Source organism: Balaenoptera physalus, assembly GCF_965194825.1.
Source record: "Balaenoptera physalus genome assembly, chromosome: 2".
Classification (NCBI taxonomy): Eukaryota; Metazoa; Chordata; class Mammalia; order Artiodactyla; family Balaenopteridae; genus Balaenoptera; species Balaenoptera physalus.
In genome coordinates this window covers 98,098,171-98,111,278 of record NC_138883.1, presented here as the reverse complement: position 1 = coordinate 98,111,278, position 13,108 = coordinate 98,098,171, and the positions used below count along the sequence as shown (strand labels likewise).

General features: G+C 39.3%; 1 protein-coding gene across 4 annotated transcripts in view; it reads left to right on the top strand.

The window, feature by feature from the left end:
* Positions 1-13,108, top strand: part of MYO5A (myosin VA) — a 216,427-nt gene that overhangs the window by 150,265 nt on the left and 53,054 nt on the right. For all 4 annotated transcript variants that reach the window (XM_082444707.1, XM_082444706.1, XM_082444705.1 and 1 more), the window contains exons 21-24: positions 1,924-2,163; positions 3,168-3,416; positions 6,115-6,208; positions 8,409-8,557. In XM_082444707.1, the coding sequence (XP_082300833.1) occupies positions 1,924-2,163; positions 3,168-3,416; positions 6,115-6,208; positions 8,409-8,557 (732 nt within the window). The remainder of the gene's footprint in view (positions 1-1,923; positions 2,164-3,167; positions 3,417-6,114; positions 6,209-8,408; positions 8,558-13,108) is intronic.

Genomic DNA, 13,108 nt, shown 5'->3' with positions numbered 1-13,108 from the left:
TGCTAGTTCAACCATTCTTAAAATTTAAGAACTTCTTCCCCATCATTCCTGGAAATTGTTTACACAATCTTTGCTTGATGGTCATTAGTGACGAGAAATTCATCTCATAAGGCCATCTTATTTTTAAAAAATTTTTTTTTATTATTATTATTTTTTTGGCTGCATTGGGTCTTCGTTGCTGCCTGAGGGCTTTCTCTAGTTGCGGCGAGCGGGAGCTACTCTTTGTTGTGGTGCACGGGCTCTAGACGAGTGGGCTTCAGTAGTTGTGGCACGCGGGCTCAGTACTTGCAGCGCATGGGCTCTAGGGCACATAGGCTTCAGTAGTTGTGGCACGCAGGCTCAGTAGTTGTGGCCTGAGGGCTCTAGAGCACAGGCTCAGTAGTTGTGGCACACAGGCTTAGATGCTCCGTGGCATGTGAGATCTTCCCAGACCAGAAATCAAACCTATGTCCCCCTCGTTGGCAGGCGGATTCTTAACCACTGTGCCACCAGGGAAATCCAAGGCAATCTTATTGTTATAAGTTGTTTATAAGTTTAGGGGAATATCTTTTTTTTTTTTTAAGAAAATACAATATAAAATTAAGATTTGTTTACTTCACTTTATCTTCTTTTTAGCTTTCCTTTTAAAGTTCTCTCCCTACTGCCTTTGAATCCCATAAATGGATTTGTGCTGCATTTATAATAGCAATGGGAAATCCTCACTAGAATGGTATTCCTCCAATACGGCAAACAAGAGTGTCATTTTTTTGTTGCTGGGGAAAAAATCAATAAATCAGTAATAAACTTTGCAGTACCCCAAGTGTCGTCTTCTACAGCCTGCTTACTGGCAATACCCCATGTCCTCAAGCAGAGACCTAATGCACAGTGACATGGTATCAGCAGTAAGGGTAGTGGGTAAATCTCTTATTTTACTAGCACGTAGTTCACAGGGTACCAAGTTCTGTTTATTTTCTAAAGGATCACCTGTTGCTTATGGAAATCATATAACAATAAGAAACCTAATGCATTTTTTCTTTCTTTGTAGACTAGTTTTCTATTTAGTAATCTGATGCCTTTTATTTAGACAGCTTCTATCTGTATACTCTGTTTATCATCATACATATACATGTAATCATACATATGACGTGGATATAATACATATTTTTATATATGTTTCTCAAATTTCCTCTTTTTTTATAAAATGAGTTTTTTTTAATTTATTTTAATTTTAATTTTATTTATTTATTTTTGGCTGCGTTGGGTCTTCGTTGCTGTGCGCGGGCTTTCTCTAGTTGCGGCGAGTTGGGGCTACTCTTCATTGTGGTGCGCGGGCTTCTCCTTGCGGTGGCTTCTCTCGTTGCAGAGCACGGGCTCTAGGCGTGCGCGCTTCAGTACTTGTGGCTCGCAGGCTTAGTTTCTCTGCAGCATGTGGTATCTTCCCAGACCAGGGATCAAACCTGTGTCCCCCGCATTGGCAGGCAGATTCTTATCCACTGCGCCACCAGGGAAGCCCTCAAATTGCCTTTTAAATGTAAAAAATCCCTTCTATATCTATAGCAGATCTGGGCTCTGTATCTGGAAACAGCAGTGCTATTAATATGTTACTTTGACATAGCAAGCTTGTTCTATCAGAATTCAAATATGTATCCAATGGGATACTGTTGAGGTTTAAGATCTGTCTTTCTTGTGCTCTCTCTCTCTCTCTTTTTTTCCCCATTTCCTGAGTCCCTGGAAGCTTTCCAAATTCAATCACCTTTTAAAATAATTTTGTGCTTCCATATATTTGTGATAAATACAATCCACATAATACATTGTTGCTTCAACTTTTATGTCTTTCCCTTTAGGTAATGTGTGGGTTCTCAGCCTGACATCCATAGGTTGATAGAGTTGAACACTGAGTCTAGTCCAGGGTCTGACGTTACTTGCACTTACCCTCTTCTGCAGATACTCCGTGAACACAAAGCAATCATCATTCAGAAGTGGGTCCGGGGCTGGCTGGCTCGCACCTACTACAAGAGGAGTATGCACGCCATCATCTACCTTCAGTGCTGCTTCCGGCGGATGATGGCCAAGCGCGAGCTGAAGAAGCTCAAGATCGAGGCCCGTTCCGTGGAGCGCTATAAGAAGCTCCACATTGGCATGGAGAACAAGATCATGCAGCTGCAGCGCAAAGTTGATGAACAGGTGTGTTTTAAACAGGAGTCCTGCAAGTGCAGCATGCCTAACAATATCCACTGGGGTCATCTTCAGCATTGTCTCCTCTTGACTTTACCTTTCAGTCTTAGCAAAAAAAGTAAAATAATAATGGCATTAATGAATGTGGAAATAGTGACAAGCTCATAGGTAAGATTATAATTGCAAGGACCAAGGCAGGAAATTATTTTCGAGAACACAGACAGGTTTACTAGCACTCCAAACAGTTAGGACCGAGAGTCATATTGTACTTTATATTTTACAAAGCTCTTTCATCATTATCCTTCATTTGTGTATAGTGTATTGTTCCTTTTGCAGATGAGTTGTTTAGCATTGAGATGGCAAAAGAAGCAGGAAAATGTCCATGCTTCTGAGGAATCTGCAGTCTGTTTGCAGAGATAAAAGTTTGATTTCTCAAAGTTAGTTAGCAAGTAATATTTTAGCACATGCAAATGATATAAAGGTAGTTAGTAATACATAAATACTAAGGATGACAAAGAAAAACAGAAAACAGAATGAAATAGGATTCATCAGAAAGGTTTTCAGAGTGGGAAGAGGAGTTTCCAGATGGTAAACAAAGGGATTTGTAAGAAACTTGTGATTTTGAGGCCATTTTATCATTCTTATGCATCACTAGCCGGCACATGGCTTTCAGTAGCACACTGATTTGTTTTCAAAAGCAAGTATAGATTTTCCTATTCCTGGATTAAGAATCAAGAAAGAGAATTTACTGTGGGAACTCACCTTGTGACTATGAGAAAATCACATCTATGTTGCTCATCATGTAAAACAGAAATAATTGTGCCTATTCTCTCTTTGTATCACTAAGAGGGTGCTGATTGTGTTATTTTAAATATTATCATTAGTATTTTGGTTAGATACTATATCAGCACTATGATGATATAGCATGAATATGATGAATAGGCATGGTTTTCTCACTAAATACATTTGTGGTGTGTATACTTACTTTTTGTCACTTATGTGTGTGTTTAAAGAACAAAGACTACAAATGCCTCATGGAGAAACTGACCAATCTGGAAGGAATATACAACTCTGAGACCGAGAAACTACGAAGTGACTTAGAACGTCTTCACCTAAGCGAGGAAGAAGCTAAGATTGCGACTGGACGTGTCCTCAGTCTGCAGGAAGAAATTGCCAAGCTCCGGAAAGACCTGGAACAAACTCAGTGTGAGAAAAAATCCATTGAAGAATGTGCTGATAGATACAAACAAGAAACTGAGCAGGTAGGAGCTAATGTTCATATCCCCATCTACTCCTTCCACAAAGGAATTGTGCTGTCATCTTGACCCGGCCCTTGTGGCTCAATATCGGTTTCAATCGAAGGTAAACACACATTTCAGTTGGTTTACTGTTCATTATTAGTGTTTCCCCCAAGCAGCTGTTCCATATGCTGGATGAGTACCTATAGGTCTTTTAGTAAAACCTTTTACTCTCCTAAGAACAGAGGCAAAGCAGTGTTTGTTATAAGAAGAGAAGTGATGGCCAAGAACCTACTATGCACCCTTTTTCTTTGAATGAATAGATCTGTTTGGAGTGTAGACTCTTTTTTCTTCAGCAGGTTAAAGGTGATTAAGAAGTAAATCATAATGAACTGTCAGTAGCTGATAGTAGGGATTTTATGGAAACCTGCATTAGAACTGTTTTGAGAAGTCCAACAGGAAAAAATCCAAATGTCTGCACCCTGATCGTAGCCAAGAGCTGCTATGCAGATAGAACAACAACGAAAATTCTTACAGATTGACCAGTGCTTCCACACTACAAATTTGTATTAACTTATATCAAAACTTTATTAAATACAGAAAACACTAAGGTTCTCAAACAGTAATGAGATGTATTGTTTAAACAAAGTAAAATTACCTCAACATAAGGCTTACTGGAAAAAAGTAATAGGCTTTCAGAGATTCCACTAGTATTACCATCTTTAAGTGAAAACAGAGTTGACTGATGGCTGTAACTATGGCAAGAATCCCAATATGCTTTTTCCTTACTGACTTCTGAACCTTAACAGCAGCTTATACAGTAAGAACCTCGAAGGAGCTTAGACACAATTCAGGTAGGATAGTGTAGCTAATAAAGTTGCAATGCTTCCATGGTATTCAGGGTCCTGATAAAATAATCCCTTCTATATATATAGCAGATCTGGGCTCTGTATCTGAAAACAGCAGTGCTATTAATATGTTACTTTGACATAGCAGGCTTGTTCTATCAGAATTCAAATATGTATCCAATGGGATACTGTTGAGGTTTAAGATCTCTCTTTCTTGTGCTCTCTCTCTCTCTCTTTTTTCCCCCATTTCCTGAGTCCCTGGAAGCTTTCCAAATTCCTCCGAAACTATAGAGAATTAAGCTTGGTAGGAGTATTCTCGTTTCCTTTTCAAAGTCAAGTTCATACCTTTCTAGTCTGATAGAATAGTATACCTGAACATATTCAGATTTCTCCTTTTGTTTTATTATCTGCTGCCTTCACAAGGATAGCTATAGGCACTACCATTACTGCTTTTAGATGGGGTGTGGTAATGAGGAAGAATGAAAAAATTTCACTGTGAGAGCTAGCTTTGTGGTCAGGAAAGCTACATTGCCAGTTAGCCTGATCACGGAGCCTAGAAGGTCCAGCAGAACTGTGGTTCTTAACCAGGAGTGTATTTCAGAATATGCTGGAGAGTTTTTAAAAAGATACCTGCCCAAGCTCTGGGAGTGTGGGCCAGGCACATGTATTTTGAAAAAGCACCACAGGTGATTGGTTGCACACCCCTGACAAAGAGCAGCTTCTCTCAAGAGCACTTAGAGAACTCAGCCTTTCTACTGAGAGCAGACGTTAAGACCTTATCAGCACAGAGGGAAGAGACTGGGCCATCAGAAGGAACACCTTCTGGCCTGACTTCTGCAGTGGCACAGTGCTGTAATCTCAGTTCCCTGTTCTTCAGGGATCATTAGTCAGAGAGCCCGCTTTCTCTGTCTCTGAACTCCTGACACTTTCTCTTTATTAGTAAAGCTGTTGCTTTAAGAGTCCCGTGAACTTAGGCTTAGAGAAAGGAATTCAGATTTCACTTATGACAAGCACACATTCTATTCCAAAGGTGAACTGTATAAATTATGAACTTAGCAAAGTTTCCTTTGGTTTTGATTTTTGCTTCCTGAGAATCCTTATCCAACTAGGAAATAGAAAGTTAAAGGTCAGTATTTTTTTATTGTGGAAAAATATGCTTATATGTAACATAAAATTTACCATTTTAATCGTTTTAAGTGTACAGTTCTGTGGCATTAAGTATATTCACAGTGTTGTAAGGTCAATGCTTCAATGTGGAATAAAAGTTTACAACCTTGCAAAACTCTTGAAAGGAGATGAAAATGAAATTCTCTTTCTCAAGACAGAGAGCCAGGAGCTTTGGAAGGTCTTCAGTGAATTTCCAAAACCAAAATGCCTTTCATATTTTTCTTAACCCCTGTAATCTCTCTGCTTGAATCATGGGTACACATAAACATTGCATTAGGTTGTTGGTGTGAAAAGGCATTATCGTTGCTTCAAGCGCAAATGCTTACTAGGTGCCGGGCAATTGCTAAATGCTTAAGGTACAAAGTAAAACAACAACAGCAAATCACTTTTGTCCTCCAAGAATTTCTAGTCACTCAGGGAAGTAAAAGTAAATCATTTATAAGGGCTATAAAGAGGCAAATTCAGGGTCCTGTAGTAGCCCAAAGGAGAGACATGTAATTGGAGGGAGTTTCCGGGAAAGCCTTCTGGAGGGTAATGCTAGAAACAAGTTTGAAGGATGACCAGATATAACTCGGCAAAGAAGTGAGGCAGTGAGATGTGGAAGTAAGTAGTGACTACCGGTGACTGCTGTATGTGTGGTCTTTGTATTCAGTATCGGGCTGCCTCTGTCTGTGGCAGCCATCTCAGTTTATTGTTTCATTTTATAGTTGGTATCAAATCTGAAGGAAGAAAATACTTTGCTGAAGCAGGAAAAAGAGGCCCTCAATCACCTTATCGTGGAGCAGGCTAAGGAGATGACAGGTAAGGCTCGTGTGGGCCCAACCTACTGCGCTCCAACCAACCTCAGACCAAAGGTTTATAAGCTACAACTTTGCTTAGACTGTCATCAGTAAATTTGCAGAGTTCTGGAGACAAGCACTCTAAATATTTGGTTGAATTAGTTGGTGAACTTGTAAATCTGGTCTCCCTATGTACAAATAACAATTCATATTAGTCAGTATCATATGTGACTTTAAAAAAAATTGTTCTATATGTATGATTTATGACTTATAGGAGTCCTGTTGTTTTAGGACCAATTCTTGAGCTAATATATGTATGTATATGAGTATATGTATCTGTATATATTATTTATTTTGCTAAACCAATGGATATTATTTTCCTAAGATCAACCACTTTTTGCCACCTTAAAAAAAAAAAGACACTAGATGTGGACATTTATTTCATTTGCTGTTTGTAAGATAAATTAAAATGGTGATAATTTACAAGGAATCCACGCGTACATAAACGTGAGCTAAGAAAATGTATATCTAAACTACAGTAATTGGTGGTAGAAATAGAAAGGAAGAGATTTGATTAGAGTGAAAATACATTATATGAAAAGAATCATATATCATATATCATTATCATTTTTGATGTGATATTCAAAAAAGGAGTAAAAATTTTCTAAAAATTTTCTGAAGTTTTGAGATGAGTTATCAAAACACTAATGTGTTATTAGTAATGAGGAAATTGAGGGGAACAAGTCTCTGTTTATGAGGCAAATTAACGAGGTCAGTTGTTTGAATATTAAAATTTGGATGTCAGCTGGGGCCTCCAGATAGAGATGATGTGAAAGCAAATTGAGATGAAAGAGAGAGCCCTCCGTGGTTTCCCCATACTGCCCCATTCCTCCCAATTAAAGGGAATACTATATAGAAAAGAGAAGAAAATCTGGAATTAAGCCTTATAGGATAACCATAAATAAGGGATAAGGTGAAGAAAAGGAACCAGAAAAGAAAATTAAGAGGGAAGGAGAAAACAGTCATTGAAGACATGGAAAAAGGGAGGCTAGGATGCAGAATGCAGTGGAAAAATCCAGAATGATGAGAATTCTTGTAGGAAAATAGAAAATGTTATTTGATACTGAAAGATAAGAACAAAGACAATAACAGTGGATTTGCCTAAGGAAAATTTGTTGGCAGCCTTGGGCAGCTTCCACAAACTTGTGAGACTAAAAAGCAATTTACAGAATGTTATAGAGAGAAGAAATTCTTTCATTCATTTATTTACAAATTATTAAAGCCCTAGGGTAGGGAAACACTGTATTGGACACCAGGGAGGCAGTTGTGACAAGACACTTGGCAGCACTTGCCCTCATGGAGCTGACAGAGAAAGAAATGGTGAAGCAATAGAAGCAGGCAGGGTAGATTAAGATATAGCTACAAAATATGAGGGTAAAATGGGCCGTAGTGGTAGGAAGCTTAATGTTTATAAATGTGACTGGGTCAGCTCATTGAGATAAAACATACAGCTGAGATTTAAGGCTTTTTTACTGTGCTTGATCTGCAATCAAGGGCTAATGTCCGATCTCCAGATGATGTCCTATCTAAGTGCCAGCCCCTGGCAACAGAGAGAGCAGAGTGAGGTGAGTAAATGGAAAGGTCAGGTCCCCCAGCAGCACATAGGAGTGGTAACAACAGAGGACCAGGTGTGGGGATCTTACCTGATTAGAATCGAGGGCGTAATAGGACAACAAGGGAGCTCACAGCGTTGGGGAATTGTAAGACAGAACCTGGGGACTGAGATGAGTGGAGACACTCTGTAGAGCAGTACAGCTGGGTCCGCTGGGAAGTCGCCGTTCCCCCAGAGGCTTGAGGAATGTCTCTGACTTTTGGGACAAAAGAATTTTATGAATAGCCTGAAACAGAATACTATTGGAATAAGAAATGTATACTCTAGTTACTAGATGATGACTAGTGGAAGTTTATCAAGGATGTGCTGTAACCAATGAACTAGTTCTGTTCATGGAACAATGCGATAGATGATGGTTGTTGTTATTAATAAATTATTCTTTGGTCATGGTATTTTCTCTTTCCCTACCTCCACTAAGGTACTCTTCATAGATCATAGTGGTGCTAAAAGCAGAACCCCTCCCAAAGAAACTGGAAGTCAGTGTCCATGTTTGTATTCTTGCATTCTGTGGAGCCATCTTTGGTATGCTTTTCCCTCTCCTTTCTTTCAGAGACTATGGAAAAGAAGTTAATAGAAGAAACAAAACAACTGGAATTCGATCTTAATGATGAAAGGCTGAGATATCAGAACCTTCTGAATGAGTTCAGTCGCTTGGAAGAACGATATGATGACCTCAAGGAAGAGATGACTTTGATGGTTGTGAGTCAAATACTTTTGATTTTTTTTATATAAAAATTTTAAACATATGCAAAACTAGATAGAAAAGTAGAATGAACCCCTCTGTACTCCATGTACCCATCACTCAATCCAAAATGGTCAACACATTTCTATCCCCCATTCTACCCTCCATCCCACTCCATCCAATGGATTGGATTGTTTTAAAGCACATCCCAGAAATCATATCACTTTATTCATAAATATTTTATAAAGTCAAACACTTTGAAGACTGGATTATAAGATACTATAAAGTCAGCGTAGCTGGACTTTGTTTTATGTATTGAATGACTTAAAGTAAAATTTGCTTATAAAGCAAATATTTATATAATCAAGTATTATATAGTTTTTGTAGTTTCAAAGATATAGTCCTAGAAAAAGAAAATTCAGCCTCTATTTGTAATAAGTTGTCTTATCTATTTCAAGGACTCTTCTGCATCTGCCAAAGTACATTTTGAACTTTTAATAGTTCTGCACACCCTCCTGTTCTACTTATCCTGCTATCAGGAAACAAAGAGTTCCCTAGCAATCTTGTTCCTACAACTATCGGCCTTAAACGTAACCTAATGGCACAGATGGCCAGAAATGCTCTGAAATATCTGTTATAAAACACAAGGTAATTTGGAGGGGAGTGGCCAAGATGGCAGAGTAGGAAGACCCTGAGCTCACCTCCTCCCACAGGCACGCCAAGATTATAACTATTTACAGAGCAGCTGTATATAAGAATGACCTGAAGACTAGCAGACACTATTTTATGAAACTAAAGATATAAAAGGGAACCTCAACAAAATGGGTAGGAGGGGTGGAGGGGTGGAGACACGGTATAGTCAAGACCCACACCCCATGTAAGTGACCCACAAACAGGAAGATAAACACAATTGTAGAGGTTCTCCCCAAGGCACAAGGGGTCTGAGCCCCACATTGGGCTCCCCAGCCTGGGGTTCCAGCACCAGGAAAACGAGTCCCCAGGCATCTGGACTTGAAGGCAGTGGGGCTTGTGTACAAGAGAGCCACAGGGCTGTGGGAAACAGCGACTCCACTCTTAAAGGGCATATACAAAATCTCACACGTCCAAGACCCAGTGCAGAAGCAATAATTTGAAAGGAGCCTGGTTCAGACCCACTTGCTAACCTTGGAGAGCCTTGCAGAGGGCATGAGGCCACTGGAGCTCACCCTTGGGACATAGACATTGGCTGCAGGCATTTTGGGGAGCTCCAACCATGAGGGCACTGCTGCAGACAAGTTTCATTTTGGAGTCCTCCCTCTAGCCTATTAGGGCCAGAGGTTTACCTGCTCACAAGTGAGCTGGCACCAGCCCCACGAGCCCCCCATCCAGCCACCCTGGTCACTGACCCATCCATCAGTAACCTGGGACCAGCCTTGAGACACACCCCAGGCTATGCAGCCTGCCACACCAGAACCCAAACCCACCCACCAGCCAGCTGGCAGTTATTGCACTAGGTAGGACCTGGAAGCCAACCAGGCCGAGGGCTATCCCAATGTACCAGTGCATCCAAGTAGTGATCCCCACCACAACAGAAGGGCCCATGCAGCCCACATAGGGGCACCCATAGAGCATATAGATCTGGTGACTAAAAGGATGGGCTGCTGGGGCCCATAGGATGTCTCCTTCATAAGGCCACTTCTCCAAGACTGGGAATCATAAACAACCTACCTAATGCACAGAAATAAACACAAACAATAAGCAACACGAGTAGATAGAGGAATATATTCCAAACAAAGGAACAAGACAAAACCCCAGAAGAAGAGCTAAACGAAGTGGAGATAAGCAATCTATCCAATAAAGAGTTCAAGGTAATGATCATAAAGGTGTTCAGTGCACTCGGGAAAAGAATGAATGAACATAGTGATAAGTTTAACAAAGAGAAAATATAAAGAAGAACCAAACAGAGTTAAGGAATACAATAACTGAAATTTAAAAATACGCTAGAAGGAATCAACAGTAGGTTAGATGATACAGAGGAGTGGATTGGTGAATGGCAAGACAGAGTAGTAGAAATCACCAATTCAGAACAGCTAAAAGAAAAAAGAATTTTAAAAAATGAGGATAGTTTGAGAGAGGCCTCTGGGACAACATCAAGCATAATAACATTCTCATAGGGGTCCCAGAAGGGGAAGAGAGAGAAAGGGGCAGAGAACTTACTTGAAGAAATAATAACTGAAGGGGCTTCCCTGGTGGCGCAGTGGTTGAGAATCTGCCTGCCAATGCAGAGGACGCAGGTTCGAGCCCTGGTCTGGGAGGATCCCACATGCCGCGGAGCAGCTGGGCCCGTGAGCCACAATTACTGAGCCTGCGCATCTGGAGCCTGTGCTCCGCAAGAAGAGAGGCCGCGATAGTGAGAGGCCCGCGCACCGCGATGAAGAGTGGCCCCCGCTTGCCACAACTGGAGAAAGCCCTCGCACAGAAACGAAGACCCAACACAGCCATAAATAAATAAAATAAAAATTAAAAAAAAAAAAGAGGATTCTTTCATATACAAATAATATTAAAAAAAAAAAAATAACAGCTGAAAACTTTGCTAACCTGGGAAAGAAAACAGACATCCAGGTTCAGGAAGCACAGAGAGTCCCAAACAAGGTCAACCCAAAGAGGTCAACACCAAGACACATTATAATTTAAATGGTAAAAATGAAAGATAAAGAGAGAATCTTAAAAGCAGCAAGAGAAAAGCAACTAATTATATAGAAAGAATTTCCTTGAGACCATCAGCAGAAACTTTGCAGACCAGAAGGGAGTGGCATGATATATTCAAAGTGATAAAAGGAAAAAACCTACAACCAAGAATACTCTACCCAGCAAAGCTATCATTCCAATTTGAAGGAAAGATAAAAAGATAAAACAAGCAAAAGCTAAAGAATTCAGGGCCACTAAACCTTTTAACAAGAAATGTTAAAAGGACTTCTCTAGGCAGGAGAGAAAAGGCCACAACTAGAAAGGGAAACTCTCACTGATAAAGGTAAACATACAGTATTGATAGTAGATCAATCACATATAAATCTAGTAGGGAGGCTAAGAGACAAAAAAGTAGTAAAATAACCTATATCCACAGTATGTAGTTAAGGGATACACAAAACAAAAAGATGTAAAATATGATGACAAAAACACTAATCATGGGGAGGGGACTAAGAATGCATGGTTGTTATAATGCATTTGAACTTGAGATCATCATATTTAAATAATTAAATATATTTGTACATGTACGTACATGTATATATGTGTGATTGAACTTCATTTATTGTTGTTTTTATGAACCTCATTGTAACCACAAACATATTATAGATACACACACACACACAAAAAAGAAAGTAATCCAAATATGACACTAAAAAAAAATCATCAAATCACAAGGGAAGAAAGCGAAAGAAGAAAGGAACAAAAAAGAACTACAACAACCAGAAAACAACTAACAAAATGGCAATAAGTACATACCTATCAATAATTACTTTCAATGTAAATGGACTAAGTGCTCTAATCAAAAGACATAGAGTGGCAGAATGGATAATATAGACAAGACAAATACACACACACGCACACACACACACACACACCTGTGAGAGACTTCAGTTCTAAAGACACACAGACTGAGAGTGAGGGGATGGAAAAATGTATTCCATGGAAATGGAAAGACAGCTGGGGTAGCGATAGTCAGACAAAATAGACTTTAAGACAAACACTATAACAAGAGACAAAAAAGGACATTACATAATGACAAAGGGACCAATCCAACAAGAAAATATAACAGTTGTAAACATATGTTCACCCAACATAGGAGCACCTGAATACATACAGCAAATATTAACAAACATAAAGGAGGAGATTGACAGTGACACAATAATAGTAGGGGACTTTAACACCCCACTTATGTCAAAGGACAGATCATCCAGAAGATTGAAATCATATCAAGCATCTTTTTCCACCACAATGCTATGAGACTAGAAATCAACTACAAGAAAAAAAACTGAAAAAGCAAACACGTAGAGGCTAAGCAAAACACTACTAAACAACAAATAGGTCACTGAAGAAACCAAAGAAGAAATTTTTAAAATACCCGGAGACAAATGAAAGCGGAAACAAAATGATTAAAATCTATGGACTGCAGCAAAAACAGTTCTAAGAGGGAAGTTTAATGGCGATACATGCTACATCAGGTAACAAGAAAAATCTCAAATAAACAATCTAACCTTACACCTAAAGGAACTAGAAAAAGTACAAACAAAGCCCAACATTAGAAGGAGAAAAAAAAAGATCAGAGTGGAAATGAAATAGAGACTAAAAATCAGTTTAAAAGATGAACAAAACTAAGAGCTGGTCTTTTGAAAAAAATAAGCAAAATTGATAAACTATTAGCCACACTCATCAAGACAAAAAGAGAGAGCCCAAATAGATAAAATCAGAAATGAAAGAGGAGCAGTTACAGGCAACACCACAGAAATACACAGTATCATAAGAGATTACTACAAATGATTACATGCCAATAAAATGAACAACCTCGAAGAAATGGACAAATTCCTAGG